General features: G+C 56.2%; 1 protein-coding gene across 1 annotated transcript; it reads left to right on the top strand.

Annotated features, from left to right (window-relative positions):
• The first annotated feature begins 8,840 nt into the window (after positions 1 to 8,840).
• LFNG (LFNG O-fucosylpeptide 3-beta-N-acetylglucosaminyltransferase) lies at positions 8,841 to 19,250 on the top strand. The gene is made up of 8 exons (XM_042828044.1): positions 8,841 to 9,274; positions 15,123 to 15,171; positions 15,839 to 15,938; positions 16,129 to 16,282; positions 16,417 to 16,502; positions 16,772 to 16,937; positions 17,345 to 17,430; positions 17,544 to 19,250. Exons 1-8 carry the CDS (start codon positions 8,891 to 8,893, stop codon positions 17,608 to 17,610), a joined length of 1,092 nt encoding a protein of 363 aa, XP_042683978.1. The 5' UTR covers positions 8,841 to 8,890; the 3' UTR covers positions 17,611 to 19,250.
• The last annotated feature ends 687 nt before the right edge of the window (positions 19,251 to 19,937 follow it).

Here is a 19,937-nt window from a genome sequence, read left to right as displayed (position 1 = left end):
ATAGAGTCTCATGTGTTGCAAAAGTTGATGGAAGACTTCCTGCAAAGAGAGGACAACCTAGGAGCAGCCCCATCTGTTGCCAAATGGCCACACAGGGAGTGTGACCTTGTCCCATAAGATAACGAGATTTATTCTGCTCCTTTTGATAGGACATTGATTAAGTCTTCCATGCTTGTGGAGGCACCGGGGGTTCAAAGCTCCAAAGGGGCAGCATGGAGTAATGCAAGACAAGGCTCCCTTGGCTTTGCCCAGAGATTTATGGATGCTGTTTGTCACAGAGCAGGATTGGTATGAATATCTAACTGCTTGTGACCAGAAAGGCAGACTCCATCCAACTCGCCGCATGGAGATGAACTCCAAACAAGCCTTGAGACCCCTGGCACAATGGGTACCCAAACAGAACGCTCTGCCAGCATTGAGCCCTGCTCAGCTGGCTGCTGTCCCAGCGCTGTGCCTCGCACTGCTGGAGTGATGAGTTCTCTGCACAACCAAGCTGGGGATCCCACCGAGCCAGGAGGGTGTCCGTCTGTCTGTCTGTCTGCCTGTCTGTTGCACTGACAAATGACCAGGGCTAGTTTTGATACTCATTCAAGAAAAATAGCTGCTTTCAGTGAATGCAGCCTCACATTCCTCATGCCTTTAGGGTGAGATCTTCAGTTAGGGCAACCCAACAGGACATCACCAACGGAGCAGCGTTGTGCTGGCAGTGCTCCCTGGGAAATAAAGCACAGCTACAGGTGCGACAGGAGCAGAGGAGCCCTTTGTGGATGGAACTCGGTGCCGCTGGGAGATTTCAGCCCAGTTTCGAGCTGGGAGCTGGGCCCACCTGTGTGCAGGAGCAGCGCAGGGCCATGTGTGCTCGCGGCTGGCTGCCTGCAGGAAGCTTCCCCGTGCTATTTTTGCAGTGCTGACCTCACTGCTCGGAGCAGCCTGCCCTTCTCCAGCTTCCTCTCCTTGATAGCTGCCTTTTGCCCCGTATTTCCTCACGCGTTGAGCCATCACCTTAAGAATCTTCGCATTTCTTGAGTTCTTGTTTATCTCCTTGAGCGGCACAGGACTCTGACGGGGCTCTGCCTTCCTGTCCTGCCTCTCCGGTTCCTCTGTTTACCTATAACACAAATTAAGGGTTTTATTGTTGTTGTTGTTTGTTTTCTTGTTGTTTTTCTTTTTTCTTCTGTTTTGATTTGTTTTGTTTTTAACCCAGAGCAACAACTTGGTGCCAGGAGAAGTGTTCTCTCTCCGTTCTCCTCGTTTCTCCATGGTCCCCACCTCTTCTGCAGTTCTTACGACCTGCCAAGAGCATTCCTTTTGTCTTCACCACAGCTGACAAGCCCCGAGTGCATCCCGTAGTCCCCACTGCCACTGACAGGGAGGTAAAGGCTTTGATCCCAAAGAGACTCAGAGGGGAAATGAAAATCCCTTTGCTCCCCCACCTCCCAGCACTCCCCCATGACCCTTCTCCCCTTGGTGATCCCACACTATTCCCTCACAAAACAAATTCTTCCTGGATTATATTTTAATATCTGCAAAGCCTCAAGTTTGAAAGAAAAACAAATGTGAAACCAGCTCTTGAATTTCCTAGATGTGAAAAAGGAGAAACCTCCTCCATGGTTCCTGAGAGCCCTCCTAGGAGCCCCATGAGCGGATTAGGGTGGGCAGAGCTGACAGCCACGCACTCCATCAGACTGGGGATTGAGATGTCAGGAGTTTAAACCAAAAAGAGACGGGACAGGCACGCAGTGCAAGGGGAGAGTGTGGTAATGAGCATCTCGGGAGCCCCTATCCTCATGCATTGCTGATTTGTGTCCCTGGGGATGCACCAGCAGTATGGTCCTGGGGAACACCTGCCTGTGGTAGAGGCTGGAGTCTGGCTTTTGCATTTGCCCCAGTTTGGGCTTGGGGGAAATGTCAGCTTGTCGGTGCCCAGCCCTCAGGCTGCTCCCTGCTCGGCACAAGGGCTCTGTGCTTGTTCCAGAATAAAAACCACATTATTCTGACTGTACAAACTGGGAGAGCTCCTTTTTGGCTGAAGTTCTTTCTCCAGCAGAGGGGATAACTCATACACAGGTGGTTCCCAGCTGGGGATAGCTGCTCATTCCCTGTTTGGACAACACCTGAGATAAACCCAAAAGAAATGCCCTTGTCATTTTTAGGCGTGCTCTTTTGAGGTCAGGGGACAGGGGACACTCACGGGGCGCAGCACAGAGGCTGCGGTGAGAGGAACGATCACCCTGCCGAGGACGCCTTGTCCCTTCCAAGAGTACAAACCGTGTTGCCTCCACCCTTCCTGATAAGAACCTTTTCAAGCTGCAGGGAGTAGCAATAAAGAGTTTCCTTGTGTTTTCCTACCGGGCTTTTGGAACAGCCACTGACACCAGCCCTCCCCAGGTGACAGAATGACAGCACAGATCTCTGCCGTGGTTTCCCAGCCCGTGGGACTCCCCCTTGCCCCTTGGCTCCAGACAGCTGGTGGCACAGGCTGCCCATGAGCACCAGGGTACCTCCTTCAGTATTTTGATTTGGATTCTTCTTTGTGCAAATAAATCTGGGTCTGAGGGCTCTGGGTGGTGGGAACATCTTTCCCCATCACCTGCTTGGGTTCTTTGCACTGAGCTTGTACATATGGGAGAGTAATTCCAAGGGGAACACTCAGGCCCCCAGATGGGCACCGCACACTGGGCACCTCGGTGGGAGGTTCCAGCAGATGGAAGCAGAAGCACTAGTGGGGCTTGGGTATCCTGGGATCAATAGTATCCAAGACCAAGAACATGGGGACAAGAACATGGAAAGAAATGTTCTGATTTCTCGTCTTATTGCTACATGGATTTGTTCTGGCTTCTCTACATTTGGGGCTAAAATATTCTCTTCCCAAAAGGATCATCTGCTCTTGGTTGAGCACCATAAGGCCATCCCATGGCATGGGTGGATTTCAAGGGAAAGAAGGATTTGTCACAACAGGCTAATTCCCCAGAGGCTTAAGAATACATTTTTAATGAAGTTTAAGGGGTGGTTCTGAGTTCTTTTGAACAAGGCAATCCTGCAGCAGCTGGGCTGAAAGACGGCAAGAACAAATACTGACTTATAAGTATTCCGCTTGCATCTATGGAGAATTCTTCCTCTCTTCTTCAAGGCTCAGCCCTTTTCACCTGGAGCCTTTTTTTCTGAATAAATTGCTGCTGTAAATTCCAGTGTCTGACAACATCCTTGTCCTCAGGCTGTGTGTGCACTTAAAAGCTTTCATGGAAACACAAAGATTGCCCTTGCTATGCTGATTTGCTGGGGAACCCTGGAAGTTTGAGGTTCTCCGTCTTGGATGCTTTTTTCCTCTGTTCATGGCTGATCTCCACCCTTCATTCACAGCTGGGCAAAATGCTGCCTGTGTTCTAGAGACCTGAAAGCTGGGAGCCGTGGGCTGGGAGAGATGCAGAGCCCAAGCACGTCCCTCATCCCCAGGCTTGTCACAGCAATCTGAAACAATTGTGCTGAACCCCCTGAGCCATTGGGCTATGCGCTTTGGTGTCCACACGAGCAAACCCTTTGGCCACATGGGGCCCTCATGGGTGTCAGAGGAGCTATTCTAAGGGGAAAACCACGTGCACATTCTTCAGAACAATGGAGCCCAGCACCGGGATGATGCTGTGGTCCAGGCGCATCCTCTGAGGACTAAACCCTACAGGAATACCTGAAAGAGGAAGACTATAGTTAAACTTCCAGTTCCCCTAGAAGGTGGAAGACAATAGGCAGCCACTGTAAGGCATTTCCTGCCTTTCTATTGTTCCCCTGATCAAGCTTTGAACTCGCTGTCTGCAAAGGGACAGACCTTCTAATTACAGCACTGGGTGATGAGCTGCACACACCTCCTTGTGTGCATCACCCCACTGCGTGCACCCCGCTGGGACAGATCCCAGGCAGCTGGATGAAGGTGTTCTTTGCAAGCATTCGCTGCTGCCAATGCTTCTCCATCACATGAGGCTCACCAGGACCCGAAGTATCCCAGTGCCCCCCTGCACATCTCGAGCCCTGCACAGGACTGGGCTGCTCTATGGGGCAAGCAGCACGTCTCCATCCCCACACCGGGGCACCCAGACCCTGCTTGCCTTTATCTCATCGCAATTCCCAGCCCCGGCTCCCAATTAAAGGGTAAAAGCACATGGGATCCAGGCCAGGCACGAATGGTTTCAGCGCAGCAATTAGCCCGACGTGAGCGAGGAACAATTAGCGCTGCTCACTGGAATTTGGCCATTGTGCCGTTCATTGTATGTTTTTGCCTTAAAAGGGGGCCATGGTGTTGGGAGGAGAGCGAGGGCCCCCGTTCGCAGCGCCGGGCTGACATTTGCACTATGTTAGTCATGCTGCATGTCAACATTTTTGTGAGCTTTCCAAAAACAGAAATTCTAATGGGATGTTTTAATCCTGTCCACACCCCCGCAAGCCGTCCCCCCCACCTCCTTTTCCCTGTTCACTTCCCACCTCCCCCCTCCTCCTCGCTGCCCCGCACCGCGCTCATACCACCCTCTCAGCTTTGGCTCCCGGAAACCAGAGCAGCGAAATTCCAATTTATACTAACATCACATGAAAAATGAACTGTGGTTTTTAATCCCCTTTGCTGGGGGGGGGGGAGGTGGGAAAGGAGCAAGAGATTTCCTGGGGGTGTGAGACGTGGGGAAGGGGCTTTCAGAGACCACCAAGGGAAGGCAGGGAAAGTGATGGGTGAATGTTGCAGAGTGCTCGGCAACGGGGTGATGGAGAAGCCAAGGAGCTGTGGGAGCCCGCAGAGAAACCACGTACCCTGGGGATTGGAAATAGCCTTGGTGACACATATTTGATGTGTGTGAATGCAGGAGCTCTGAGGCAGCCCTGGTTTCCCTGGGGAGCAGCAGAGGTGTTTATGCTTGGGGCAAGGAGCCAAAAGGATCCTGGATCCTTCTGCGCCATCAGGTTTGGGGGACCTGGAGGTGCAGGTGGCTGTGAGCAGGGAGGAGAGAATGGCACCCTGTCCATCACGAGGGAATCTGGGAGGGGGAGATCTGGGGATTTACTGGGGTAGGTGTGGAGATGGAGGGGAAGGACAGCTCTGGACCTGCTGCCTTAGGGACAGAAACCCCAGCACCATGCATCCATCTGGGGAGTTCTGAGGTACCAGCACTGGTGTGAGCTGGGAGCTCTGTCTGTCTGTCTGTCTGTCTGTTCATCCTCAGTGCACTCTCCCTTCCATGCCTATTCACCATTATTTTAAACAGCAAATCTATTCCCCCAAGGAAAGCACACCTTACACCCTGGCCATGGAGCCCCAGGAGGGGCTCTGACCCAGCGAGTGCCCCCCATTTCATCTCCCCTCAGCCCAGCTGAACGGTGAGCATGAGGAGCTATGCTGTCCACCCTCCTGTGCCCCCGCCTTTCTTCCAGTGTGTCCATGAGTCCTCAAACCCTTCCCAGCAATGGGGCCTTGATCTGGGGGCAGTGGGGTTGGAAATGGCTCTGGTGGGAGAAGAATGTGGGATGGAGATGAGGGGGGGGGACCGTCCCCTCCCGCCACCACCAAAGCCCGAAATTCTTAGACCTGAAGGAGTCACCACCAAATTCCATTCAACTGACAGAAAAGAAATCAAATCCTTTTAAAGAGAGCCCACTTTCCCCACAAGAATGCTCCCCCAGCCTTTTGTTGCAGGGCTCTGCTTTCCCCCAGCAGCTCGGAGGAAGCTGCTCCAATACATTAACCAGTTTAACTCACTCGTGACCCCCCCTGCCCGTCACACAATGGGGCTCTTCGCCCGCTTTTTCCCCCTCTCTCTTTCAGGATCTAAATCCCCCGCTGTTCCCCGCTTGCTGCCTCTCTCACTCAACCTTTCTCAGGCCTCTGCTTCAGCCCAGGGAAATAATAACGCTTTGCATTTCTATAGACCCCGGCCCCACGGGATCTCAGCACTCCCTGAGCGCATCGCCCTGTCCCCAAAACCCGAGGGGACCCGAGGGGTAAGGGAGAAGCCTTTGGGTCTGGGGCTGCAGAGGGGTCGTGGGGTTCAGATTGGGTCTTTGGAGCTGGAGGAGGTTGGGGACAGCCAGGGATGGAGACAGAGACAGCTCAGCACCCACAGGTTGGGGGCCGCCAATGGTAGAGATGGGGACAGCTCAGCATTCACCAATGGCACTGCCCTACAGTGGGGTGGGGAGATTTTATGTTCACAGAGGAGTTAGGAAACCCCAATACGTGAACAAAAAATGACTCCTGCCTTGGGTCTGAATAGCACTGCCCATTCCCTGGTGCACACAATGGGAAGTTAACCAAACCCAGGCTGGCAGCACAGAACTCTGCTGTGGGACGCTGCCGGCTTCCTACCAGTAATTGATGCAAAGTCTCTTTTGTGCTGTCAGAAAATCCCAGAAAGAAAAAAGAAAAAAAAAAAAAAAAAAAAAGGTGGGGAATGGGGTGGGCAGCAGCAACGTGGCTCCCAGCCACCCTCCTCCTCCATTGCACATCCCAATGCATGGGGCCAAGCTCCGTTGAATTCCCACAACACCATGATCGTGGTGAAGTCTGTGTCCAACAAATCTTTTAACCCCTTTTTTCGATACAATCTCAAAGCAATCCACAGCTCCAGTGCTGTGCATCTCCCCGATGACCTGAGCACTTTATTATGGGGCATTTATTTACCCCTTTTAACATCCCCAAGGAGCTGTGAGCCTCTTAGGGACCACCTATCGAGCACCGGGGTCAGGCTGCGGCAGGGGAGGTGATGCAGTGGGTTTAAACCAATTTAAAGAAACCTAATCCCATGATGTGCCTGAAAGAGAGATGGCCCACACCAGCCCCTGCCCTGGGTTGGTGCGGGGTGAATGCAGCCAGGGAAAATCAATGTGGGGTTTTGGTGGGGTTAATTTGCAGTGGGACAGAGCTGGTGTGGTGCCTCTGCCTGCTGCCTGACTGCTCAGCTTGGAACCGCACAGCGGGGCTCCCATGGGGACCTCTCATCTCTGCACCCCATCACCCTGTCCCTTTGGGTACCACTCATCCCATCATCCCAGTGCTGCAGACATGAGGGCTGATCAAGGAGGCCAGGTGCCGGGATAGGAAACCTGTAGGGACACAGCTGATCCCCAGGGAGCTGCGCTCCAGCGGGGCAGTGCCAACAAAAGAAAGCCTTCCTCCAGCACTGCAGCATGCCAGCCCAGGAATGAGATAAGGACTGGCCCCAGGGGACCCTTATGCCAGCGGCACGGTGGCTTTCAGCCCCTGGCTCAGTGTTCTGGGTGCACAGAGCCCACATTGTCGCCCACCCCATGGCACCGACCGGGACCCCAACATCTGCCCGCGGCGCGTGTCCCCAGCCACCCCGGGGCTGTGAGCAGCTGTCGGGGGACAAGTGCGTGTCCTCCCCTTTTGGCTCCTGGAGAAAGGCGCTCTTTCTTTGCTCAGGGTTTTGCTGCTCGGGCTTTTCAGCTGCCTCTCGAGCTGCAGTTGCTGTGCCATCGGGTTGGAGACAAAAGGAGACGAGGAAAAGAAAACAGGCTCAAAGGCTGGGCTTCAGCAACAGTGGGAAGTGGCAAGTGTGGGATTTGGTTCCTGTGTTTGTAGGGTCCAACTGCTTATTTATTTATTTTTTTTTCCTTCCCTTTATTATGGGACACTTCTTTGGCAGGACGTGTCCCTCCTCAGCCACAGGCAGTGCCATACAACTCCAAAGCTGTGCCTACAGTCTTCCGCAGCACTTTTGGCCACGGGTACAGTGTTAGAGAGCTGAGCAGGGTGATACATATCCCAAAAGCAGGGGAAGGCCAATGCTGGGGCTTGCCTGAGGAAGCAGCCTCCCTGCTTCGTCCTGCCTGGTATTATAGCATTGTTTATGCAGTGCCAGAGATGAATGGAACACGTGACAGCAGGAAAAATGCGAGTTGGACAAGAGCCCTGCCCAAAAATGCAGCAGCCCCTGATTATGGCATTGCAAAGCAGCCCAGGCCCAAACCCAAATCTGCCTCCCTTCAGCACACACGCTAAGAGAGAAAACCCCAAGCCTGGGATAAGAGGGAAAAGAGGCCCTGCTGTTGGTGTCAGTAATAGAGCAGGTTGGTGGCGCAAGAGCCTGGAGCAGCTCTCAGCCCAGCATTCCCCTTCAGCCCCTACTTCTCTCTGGGAACACAGCATCATAAGCACAGCATCATTGCCACTGCAAGCAGCCGTGGGAGCACCTAGACAGGGTTCATTTTCAGCCTGCATCGTGGGGCTGCCCATCACATGGCACATAGCACATGGCTTAGGGGTCAGCCAGATCTGCTCAAGCAGGGGGTGTCGGGCTTCCTTCTGAACCTGGCACTTGGTGGAAGCAAGAGAAGTGCCGCTTGTTTTTTTCTTTTTTTTTATTATTATTTTTTAAGCCAGCCTGGATGTTGTCAGGCTGAGCACAGCTCTGCTGGACACAGCTGTGTGTGAGGCTTAGGGAAATTCTGCTCACCTGCAAGTGGGGATCACGGTGCTCCCACCCCACACCTCAGAGGGATGGCAAGGGAAGTGGGCAGCACCCACCTACCAGAAAGGGACATGGGGGGGGATCCACACAGGACATGACCCATGGGCAGGGAGCAGCTGGAGCGGGGCAGGCAGTGAGAGGGGCTGGGGATGGGAATGAGGATGGAGATGGGAATGAGGATGGGGATGAGGATGCGGATGGGGATGGAGAGATGGGGAGGGAGAGATGGGGATGGGGCTCTGCCCACGCCCCGCGGCCACGCGTGGAGGCGGTGCCGGCGCCGGTCCCTCCCCGGGCGGGGCGGGGGCAGTTTAAAGGCGGCGGCGGCGGCGCGGCGGGGGACGGCGGAGGTGCGGACGGAAGGCGGTCGGTGGCGGCGCGGAGCGGGGCCGGGCAGGGCGGTGGAGGTGGCAGCGAGGAGGAGGAGGATGCTGAAGAGCTGCGGGAGGAAGCTGCTCCTGTCCCTCGTGGGCTCCATGTTCACCTGCCTGCTGGTACTCATGGTGGAGCCGCCGGGCAGGCCGGGGCTGGCTCGGGGAGAAGCCGGCGGGGCTCAGCGGGCGCTGCAGAGCCTGGGGGCTGCCCGGCCGGCGGGGCAGGGGGCTCCGGGCCTCCGCAGCTTCGCCGACTACTTTGGGCGGCTGAGCCGGGCACGCCGCGAGCTGCCCGCCGCCCCGCCGAGCCCCCCGCGGCCGCCAGCCGAGGACATCTCCCCCCGCGACGTCTTCATCGCCGTCAAAACCACCAAAAAGTTCCACAAAGCGCGGCTGGAGCTGCTGCTCGACACCTGGATCTCCCGCAACCGCGACATGGTAAGGTCGCGCCCGGCAGGTGCCAGCGGGTCCGCGCCGCTGCCAGCCTCCTCTTTGCGCGCCCCTCCGGGTTACCGGGGGGTTCCGAGGTCGGGTTGGTGGCTTTCGGGAAGGGGAGAGATGAGTGTTGGCTTCGGGAAGGGGGAGCGACGGGAGGAGCTTGGCCGCCCCTCACTGAGCGGTCAGACCCAAAAAGCTCTGAGCTCCCGCGGAGGGTTCTTCTCCTTAAGCTGCTTTCCGCTGGGGAAACTGAGGCACGGTGCAGGGCCGTTCCCCCCTCCCCCCATTTCTTTCCCCCCTCTCCCCTAGGGCCGTGCCAGGAGCTGGGCAGCACTGGGGGCTCCGGCTCCAGCCCAGCCTCCCCGGCACCCCGCCGTCTGCACGGGCTGACACTTTCGCTGTCCTTCAAGTATTGGAACCAAACTTACAAGAAAGGGAAAAAAAAAGCATTTCCTTAGGAAATGTGCCTGGCCATCTGCTCTTGAGACACTTTTCCTAGCCGTAGGCAGCTTCCCGAGCCAGTGAAGCCCGGTCCTAACCTCCCCATCCGACTGTCTTCACGTGTTTCCTCCTGCCCCGGAGCTCAAGCTCTTCGCTGTTTGTCGGAAGCCCGAAGTGGCGGCGGTTGGGACCGACGGGTCCCTGCCTCCTTCCTCGGCTGCGTCGGGCCCTGCCGGCCGCCCCGAGCACCGCAGATTGTTTTCCCTTTAATGTATTTTACCGTGTTTTATCCGCTGGGGATCTTTTCCCTCTTTCTGCTCGGGGTTTGGCAGCGGCTCTGCCTCCCTCCCTGGTGCGGTTATTTAATGGAAACCTCTATTATGCTCCGCTGTCACTGCGAAGGGGGTGGAGTGCTGTGGGGGGGGGGGGGGGGGAGCGAACGCTCTTTGAGCACCTACAGTTGATCCTGGGAATGGCTGCTCTTCTCGCCCCCCGTCCCCCCCTCCAGTGAGCTCCGGCTTTCTTCTGGTTTTTTGTTTTCTTTTTTTTGCTTTGTTTTGCTCCGTTTGTCCGTTTGGATTCCCAGAGCCCCGCGCCTCGGCTCTCACGCTGTCCCCCTGGGCACGCTAACAAAGCCCCTTTTCTCCCGGCGCAGAGAAAAGGCTTCGCAGCCTCTTGTGTGGCACTTTCCATGGGAACGGGGGAGCCGGAGCCGGCCGTGTTCAGGTCAGGTTGCCTAGAGATGAGGGCCACGAAGCCAGGGGGGCTGCAGCCCGTGAGGTGCCCGCCCGACAGCCGCGCGCTGAGTGATGGCCCTTGTGTGGCACTTGAGGACGAGGGGCTGTGAGAGCCGGCGGCACCGCCAGCTCCTGCGGGGGCATCCCGTGCTGCTGTTGTCGGCTCTGTGCTTCCTGCACTGCCCCCAACCTCTGCCTTTGGGAATCTATGGGGCTCCTCCAGGCTTGGGTCCACCCTGGGCTCCTTCAGATTTGGAGACGTGTTTTGGTGTCGGAGCAGTGCGGCTCCTCCCCATCCCTCCTGCATCACCACCCGGCTGGGGATGGGTGTTTGTGCCCTGTGGTTTGTGGTGGGCTCCAACGTCTCTCTGGCTCTGAGTCAAGCCCGTCTCACTTCGGGTGTGCTGAGGGGAAGTTCCTTCCCTGATGCAGCATCTCTCTCGCCCTCCAAACCTCCTCCTTTGCAAGAAGGGATTAAATCTGGCAGGTACCTCCAGCCTGCCCCTGGCAGATTGGGGGAATAGCTATTGTGTTCCTCCCGGCCGCCCTTTGTTCTGCCTACAATAGGCCCCGTTTCCTGTGCTCTGGCCCATTGCACCGCAGTGCTCTCAGGGCAGCGGGCACCCCTTCTCCTTCCTGCTTCTCTCTGCGCAGAGGGCAGAACCCCGTTCCCTGCTCAGTGCTCTGTGCAATGCAGCCAAGGCTGAGGACAGGCAGCCCTGGGGAAGAGTTATGGGGCTTTTCCCGTCCTTGCTCTGGGGGGCATTCCTAGTTGTCTCAGTACTGTATCCTTAGGATGTTGGTGTGCAGCCTGGGGAAACTGCACTTGAAAGAGAAGAGGGAGGAAAGTGGCCATCATGCAGAAATCCTGGAGCCAGCGAGCCCAAACCACCCAAAAAAACATCCAAAAAACCATCCAGAAAACCATCCAAACCCACTGTTTCCTGCCTTAGCAGAATTGCTTAAGAAACATCCCAGTCCTGGGGCACACAGGGCAGCGGGCGCTCGGCACACGCCATGTTGCCCACGGGGAGCCAAGGCAGGGCTGGCATCACGTTGCAAAATCCCATCCCACCTGCGTGGGAGCAGCTCGCTTCCCCCAGCAATGCGCGATAATTGCGGGCTTTGAAAAATTTCTGCTCCCGGCACAGAGGAATGCATTTGCCTTCCAGACAGCACGCTCCTCCGGTGGTGGAGCCCAGATTTCTCTAGCACCTTGGCCGCAGTTCCCATCCTGGGGGAGAAGCGCACGTGTCCCACTTAGGTGCCTGTTGGGGTGGGGTGGTGGTAGTGCCAAACCTGGTCCTGCTCGGTGCCCCCAGTCCTGGGGTGTGCTGAGCACAGCTGAGCTCAGTTCATGTGTGTGCATTCCTCCCTTTGCAGCCCCCTGTGGATTTTTCTTTAGGGGGAGGTTTGAGCAGGGCCACAGGCACTGTCTGGGCCGTTAATTGCCCGCCCATAACGATGCTGCCATCCTTGTCAATAAGAGTGTGGCGTGCGTGTAGCGCCAGGCTGGAGGGCGGGGGACCCTGGCTGCACAATGAGCTCATTGTTTGCACGGAGGTTATTAAAAAATTATAGCATTTAAAATTACAGTGGAGGATTCTTCCTCCTTACTGTGAGGAGCCGAGGGGAGGAAGGGCCCTTAGCTTCTTGCCAGCATGGTGCTCTGCAGGACTGTGCCCTGCAATCCCAGTGCCAGCCCAGAGCCCATCTGGACACAGAGTTGGTGATAGGGACAGTACTGCTGTGCTGCTCTCAACCCCCCCTCCTCTGGGGGGAAAAAGAGGTGGAAGAGCCCCCCTGGCGGGGGCTGGAGTGCTCCTAGCCCAGGGAAGTGAGATGTGGGGAGGGTGCAGGGTTGGTGTGCTATGGGGTCATGGGGCTGAGGTTCCCCTTTTGCAGAGGGGGAAGGTGGCGTGGGTGTGATGTGTCACCTTTGCCAGCCCTTCTGGAGCGCTGTGCAATGTGGCGTAAAGAGGAAGGCTGCCTGCCCTCAGCTCTGCCTGACCCATAGGATGCTCTGCGCAGCTCAGAGCAAACCCGCGAGCTCACCCAGCAGAGGGGAAATGAGTCACTGCGAAAGGAGAAACGGAGGGGAGGGTGGCAAAACCTAAAGAAACACTGTCCCCAGGGGAGAGGTGGCGGCGGCTGGGGGACTCCAGCCCTGTGCTCACAGATTGGGGCTGACGCATTCCCCCGGCTGCAGGGACCCTTGGGGTACCTCTGTGCAGGGCTGGGCGCAGCGGGGGCAGCTATTGTTTGGTGGGGCTTTGGCATCCTGTGTTTCTTGAAGTTGCACTTTTGAGAACAATGAGGTTTCCTGTGAGTCCCGGGGCAGGGGCTGTGGGCAGGCAGTGTGCCGCCAGCGGGCCCTTCCTCCCCTCTGCTCCCCTGAAGAAATTAACTGTGTGGGAATGTGAGAGGTCTTGGACCTGTTCAGCACTGTAGTGGGGAATGGGGATGGCGTGGGCCTAGAGGTGGTGTTGACTTAGGGCTGCAGCGTCCCATCTTACTTGTGGGTCAGTGTTGTGGCTCTGTGTGCTGTGCTGTGGGGTGGGGATGCTGAGGGTGCTCATTGCAATAGCACTCATCCTGTTCTGGGGTGGGGTGCTGTGCTGTGCAGCTCTGGCCATGTTTTTCACTCAGTCTCAGCCAAGCAGGGGCCAGCACAGCCCTTGAGCTCAGTAATCGTGTCCCACCTGTGACTTCTTCCCTATCCTTGGGCTGTAGGGCCAGGTCCCACTGCTGTCAGAATGGGGCTTCTTCCCCATCATATGGGGATGCTCTGATCCCTCTTCCAGCCCTACTGACAGCTCCTGGTCCAGGAGCTGTGCAGGAAGGTCGCAACTTGTCTATAACAAATGCAGACAAATCAATGAAAAAAAAAAAAATGAGAAACGCTGTCACTAGCTTGGCTTTAATTGAAATTCTTGGCTGGGTCCTGGCAGCAGGAGGTGAGGAACCTTCCTTGCAACAGGGCTGTGTGCCCAACCATGTCCCCAAGGCGCCACCAGCATGGGGAACCCTGCGGGGATGTGCAGGGGAGAGGCTGGGAGGAAGATGCTTCGTTTGGGTGAGAACTTGGTGAAGGTGAGCAATAAGCAATGGTCCCCACAGCCTATTTATAGAGGAGTGCTCTGCAGGGTTATTTTTGGAGCTGTGCAGTGGCACAGATGGTGCTTCTGATCTAATGCAGCAAACGTGTTCTGTCTCAGAGGCTGTGGGTGCTGGGGGGATGTTCCAGCCCCAGCACCTCGGGGTGCGTGCATCCCTTGGAGCCCTTCCTGTTCCACAGCCCCTTGCTGGTGGGTTCATGTCCCCATCCCACACTGAAACCCTTTGCTCGAGGCCATGCTGATGGATTCAGGGCTGGCCTTTCTCTCCCCAAACCCAGGGATGCCCAGCAGGCGCGTGGCAGTGCATTTGTGAGAATTTGCCTTCCCACTTTAACTCTTCCATTTTCAAGCCCCCTGAGGGTCACTTGCAGCCCCGTGCCCCCCTTCAGCAGCTCCCAGCTCTCCCCTCCGCTGGGTTAACCAGCGCAGCTGTATGCTAATGACCACCGCTGCCTGCTTAACTCTGCTCTGCTGAGTAAAGTCAGCCCCGCACCCGCTATTGTGCAGACCCCGCTCCCTCCCCTCCTAACCCACAAAACCCCCACACGCCGCTGGGGCCGGCTGCCTGCGGGGTGGCACTGAGTTTCCAGCTCGCTTGGAATTCATCATCCCGTGTCCCCCCTCCCACCACCTCCTGCCTTCCCCCCCAGCCCTTTTGTCTTTCTTCTTCTGCCCTTTTGTGCACGTCTGGTTTGTAATAGCGCTTGGCAGCTGGTTGTGGTTCCTCTCCTCCAGCTTTGTTTGCCGTGCGCTGATTGATCGCGATGCCTTTCCTGCTCCCCTATTCTCTGCTTCTCGCCCTTCTCCAAATGCAGGGCAGACAGCAGCCCCCAGCCCCTCCTTTCCTGGGTGACATATGCCAGGAATTAGCTGTGTAAATAGAGGAGTGCAGCCGGGCAGGCAGTGGGTAACAGGAGACAGTGACCTCCTGTCAGTGGGCACCTATGGTAACAGGAGACAGTGACCTCCATGGGGCTGTCAGTGGGTGCCAGCACCCTGCAAGTGTTGCCCGGGGAGGTTGTGGGTGCCCCCTACCTGGAGGCAGTTCAAGGCCAGGCTGGATGGGGCTGTGAGCAACCTGTATGAGAGGGAAGTGTCCCTGCTTATAGCGGGGGGTTGGAACTAGATGATCTTAAGGGTCCCTTCTAACCATTCTATGATTGTGCAGGTGGCTGGGGCTGTTGACACAGGTGGGGATGAGGGCAAACACACCTGGCCAGCTGCTTTGGCATTGCCATCTGTGCATGTTGGTTGTTCCAGATGAGGTCTGAAGTCCTGGCTTGGATGGAACTGTTGGCTGCGCCTGCCCTGTGCTATCCCCAGATCTCACATGGGGGGTGCTGGTGGGATGCTCCCTGCAGCTGCTTCCTTGTGGGATGTGCTGGGAAGGGGCTGTGCTTTGCAGTCTTCATCCAAGACTGAGAGCATCATGGGGGTTGCTGGGCTTTAGCCAGGAGGGAGAACTTACTCATCATGAGGATGTTGGGACGTGGCCAGAGCCCTGCTGTCTCAGCCCTTTGGTCCTCAAAGGTGCCTCGTCTTTTCTTTCAGACCTTCATCTTCACGGATGGGGAGGATGAGGAGCTGAAGAAGCAAGCACGTGAGTCCCTTTGTGTGAATGGGCTGAGTGCGCGGTGCCTGGGGCTGTGCTGGAGTCCTGCCCAGCACCCCCGACCAGGGGAACGCCAAAAAAAAAAAAAAAAGAAGAAAGTCGAAATGCTGCAGTGTAGACACGGGGTTTTATGGGGACGTGGAGCTGGCAACCGCTCCCCGGGGTTGGGGTCAGCTCAGCCTATTCTCCCCATGCAAATGACTCCTTTTCAGGCCGGGAAGCAATTCCCTTTGAGCTGGGCAAGCAAATAACAGGTGGCCGCTGTGGGAAAAAGCAGTGGGAACAGAGCGAGGTTTTGGCTGTCACATCCTGGGTGGAGAAGCCGGGCCACAAACATCCCCTCCTGCCTCTCCATCCATCCCCTGCCCTTGCACTCAGGGTGGCTGGGGCACATCACCCACGGTGATGCAGGGGGGGTTGTATGTAGCCTTTGTGCATGGCTCAACCCCTTTCCATCTGCATCCCTATGCCTTACCTCATAGTTTTCCCCCAAATTTGTCCTTTTTCCAAAACAACGTGGCACAGAGACCACTGGGTGCCACAGATGCCCTTGGGATCCCTCCCATTGCACCTGGGGTGCGCACAGTGAGGCATCCACATTTGAGGGAGCAGGATACTCCAGCACTGGGCTTTAACCCACCGTCTCTTCCCTCAGGAAATGTCATCAACACCAACTGCTCAGCTGCGCACAGCCGTCAGGCCCTGTCCTGCAAGATGGCTGTGGAGTATGACAAGTTCATCGAGTCTGGGAGAAAGTAAGGAGTGCCTGGGTCTGCCTGGAGGGGGTCATGGCTGTAATTCATCATGGGTTGCATTTTTGGGGGCTGTAATTCATCATAGGGTTTGCATTATTTGGGGCCGCAATTCATTACGGGGTCAGGGCAGCCCATGCAGGGGCAGGGAGCTGCCCCAGCCTGATGGGACACGGTTGTGCTGATGCCACAGGTGGTTCTGCCACGTGGATGATGACAACTACGTGAACGTGAGGACGCTGGTGAAGCTGCTCTCCAGCTATCCCCACACACAGGACATCTACATTGGGAAGCCCAGCCTGGACAGACCCATCCAGGCCACGGAGAGGATCAGCGAGAACAAGATGGTGAGAGGGGCACGTGATGGGGGGATCACCAGGCATCATCACACCATGGCATTGGAGGGAGGTTGGGCTTAATTTGGGCTGGGCTTTGCTTCAGCAAGAGGTGGTCTCATTGCCTTTGCTCCCCTCTCTCGCAGCACCCTGTGCATTTCTGGTTTGCCACGGGAGGAGCAGGGTTTTGTATCAGCCGAGGGCTGGCGCTGAAGATGAGCCCTTGGGCCAGGTAAGAGTGTTGGCATTGCTCTTCCATGGGGACTCAGCATGGTTCCAACGGGGCACAGAAGAGCGACAACACCTTTAGGGACGTTTGAACAAGTCCTACCATTTTGCTCTCTTTGCCTTGATGGGGTTTTCTGCAGGGGCTTGAAAACAAGCTGGGAAGCACCTCCATTCCCCCAAACTTAATTGCTTTTTAGTCAGAGCCTGGACTCCATGGGGTGCCCACATTCCCCTGGGCTTTGCTCCTCTGCAGCTCCTTTTGTCTCCCCACAGTGGGGGCCACTTCATGAGCACTGCAGAGAAGATCCGCCTGCCTGACGACTGCACCATTGGCTACATCATCGAGTCTGTGCTGGGTGTGAAGCTCATCCGCAGCAACCTCTTCCACTCTCACTTGGAGAACCTCCACCAGGTGCCCAAGACAGAGATCCACAAGCAGGTAACCCTGGGATGGATGGAGAGGTTGGGATGGACAGCACCTTTGTATGGTTTTACCCATTGGGAATTGGGCATGCAATGGGATTTTGGGAACCTGGAGCAAGGCCCCATCTGAGCTGGGGTGGTCTGGGCTGAGCTCTGGTCTGGGTTACTCAGCGCACGTCCCCCAGCCAAGTGCCCTACAGCAAGGATTACATCCAAGGTTTGTTGGATGGGTTCCCTTTGGAGAGGTCACCTTATTCTTGTCGAGCAAAGTGGGTATCCCAGCTATGGTATGATAGATGTGCTTTTAAACAGTCAGTGGAGAGGGAAAGTCCCCTCAGCCTCCCCAGCAGCAGGACCAGGGGTGAATTTTGCAGCTCTCAATTGATCCCCATGGCTGCTTGACCCCCTGTGTTGTTCCCCCAGGTGACACTAAGCTACGGCATGTTCGAAAACAAGCGCAACTCCATCCACATGAAGGGAGCCTTCTCCGTGGAGGAGGACCCATCCAGGTGAGATGGGGGGGGGGGTCCCATCCCGCTCCTCCCCAGCAGGAGCTCCCTTGGGCTGTGCCGCCGTGTGGCCGTCGCCACCGCGTGCTCAGCATCCCCCTTCTCCTCCTCAGGTTTCGCTCTGTGCACTGCCTGCTGTACCCCGACACGCCGTGGTGCCCCTCCAACGTGGTGTACTAGGAGACACGTGTCCCCTCCCAACCTCGTCCCGAATCTCCCCGGTATCCGACGGGCGTTTGGGACCTGCGTGCGTGCAGGTGTGTCGGTCCTCCAGATGGACCTCGTTGCTGTGGTATTGCACAGTGTGTGTGTGTGTATGTGTACTGAAGGCTGCTGTGCGGCCCTTTGTCCCCTGCCCACCCTGCCCTGCCTGGGGATGGCGAGTGGGGACGGGTCCTGAGCACTTAACCCCAGGGCACGGGGTGAGCCCCTGCCCGCCGGCAGCCCCGCGCCATGCGTGGGGAGTGCAGCTCTGCATCCCCCCGCCTAGCTTTTCTTGATTTCCTCCCAGATGTTGGTTTGTTTTTGGTGTGTTTGCCCCTCTCCCCCCTTCCCCCCCCCCCCCTGGCTCTACCCCCTTCCTCTTTCCTAGCCCCCAAGTCTCAGCATCGAGGCTCCGGCTCCTTGGTCAGGGTCACAATTTTACAACAGTCTCATTCCTCCACGGCCACAGCAAATGCGAAGCCCGGTGCCAGCATTCGCACCATTCCCCGGAGCCCCCAACATCCTGCTGAAATGTTTTCAGCGGCGTAAATCTATGCACTATTTATAGAGACCAATTTAAAGACTTTCTATAAATACAGGGAGAAGAGGGAGGAGGGCTTTTCCGGAGCTGTGTGTGCACAGTGCTGCTGTGCCTCCCCGCTGTCTCCTCCTGGGGCACCCCACATCCTGGCACATAGCATTTGGGGGAGCCCTGTGGGTGTCCCCTCCCAATCTATGGGGCCGGAGCATCTTCCTCCAAGTGGGTGCTGCTGGGGTTGCTGGAGCATCTGGGATACTTGTGTGTATGTGTTGGTTCCCAGCCTGGCATTGCTCTTTGGTGCAATGGGAGTATGATGGGCACCCTAAAAACACAGGTGCTCCCAACTCTTCCCCCCAAGCACTGCCATGTATTGGCCCATGGCTCTGCTGGCCAATCCAAGAGTGGGTTCCCACGTTGCCAGGTACAGCCAGAGCAAAACCAGTTTGGGAAATGCTGCCTGGGCTCAGTGTTTGCCGTGAGCCAAGGATGGATGTAACCCAGTGCAAGGAGAGTGGGGGACTCCATGTCCCCCATATCCCTTTCTGTGTCCCCTTATGGGGAGGATCACGGGGTAGAGCCGGAGCTGAGCATTTCCAACCCAAAGCTGAGTGAAAATGGCCCATAATGGGTGTGTTGTACATATGTTATTGTGCCAGTATTTTTTTTACTGTGCCTTTTTATAAAAAGGAGGAAAAAAAAAATAATAAAAAAAAAAAAAAAAAAGGAAAAACAAGAAACCACAACATGGAGAATTATGTAGATTTTAAGATGCTTTTTATACGTTTTCTGTGGATCGGAAAAGAAGAAAAAGACAAACGGCCTTCTGATAATCTGTTCAAGAAAGAGGAAGAAAAAGAGGAAAAAAAAAAAAAGGAAAAAAAATGGCAATGTCTTGTAACTATCACTTACCTTAATTTATATGTTCCAGTATCTGGAACATCACTCTGTGCTTTTTGTAAGTAGGATGTGTCTAAAGGCGATAGCTGTGGGGTGGGGAACCGGCGTGGGCAGCGCGTTCTCAGGGACGTGAACCCCTTCGCTGCCGCCGTCACCAATAAAGCAGCTTTGGGCTGACCCCCGTCCTGCTCTCTGTGTCTCTGTGTGGCCGTTCTCTCTGTTCTCACGGGTACAGACCCACCGAGCTGGGCTCATCTCCTCTTTCCCCTTCCCCAAAAGGCTCTATTGGGGTTTAACACCTCGGGAAGGGCTTTTCCCAGGCTCGGGGTCAGGAGGGAAGGTGTGAGCCGGCTGTTGGCAGGGAGGTGTGAAGAGCTGCAGGCGGACGGCCGCGTGGGAAGGCTGCAGGGGGCTGCGGGGAGAGCCCCCTTCCATAGGGCACCAGCTGTAGGAAAGAGCCTTCAGAAGGGCCAGCATCACATCTGTCCCCCCCCCCCTTCCCCCCCCACTTCCTCACCCAGCGCTGTTTGCGCTCAACCCGAGCGGCTTTCATCTGCGACTCATCTTCTTCTTCCTCTGCCCCCCGCCTTCCTCTTCACCCAGCATCTCTATCAGAGCTTTTTTTTGTGTGTCTCGAGCCGCACTTACTTTCCAGTTTCGCTCAAACTTCTCAGTTATCAGTGCTAAAAATACACCCTTGGCAGGAAATCAGCGTGTGCTAAAACACCTCAACCCAACACACCCCTGCAGCCCCAGGATGAAGGAAGAGCCCCCACTGACCCTTTACTGGGGTGATACAGGCAAAGAGGCTACAGGAACCCCTGGACAGCCCCTTTCTGCACTGTGCCTTCCCTTGTCTGTCCCT

Source organism: Centrocercus urophasianus, unplaced genomic scaffold, assembly GCF_019232065.1.
Source record: "Centrocercus urophasianus isolate 14NV4802_14NV808 unplaced genomic scaffold, USGS_Curo_1.0 seq_29, whole genome shotgun sequence".
Classification (NCBI taxonomy): domain Eukaryota; kingdom Metazoa; phylum Chordata; class Aves; order Galliformes; family Phasianidae; genus Centrocercus; species Centrocercus urophasianus.
The sequence above is the reverse complement of the archived record's forward strand: the minus strand, read 5'-3'. Positions and strand labels throughout refer to the sequence as shown.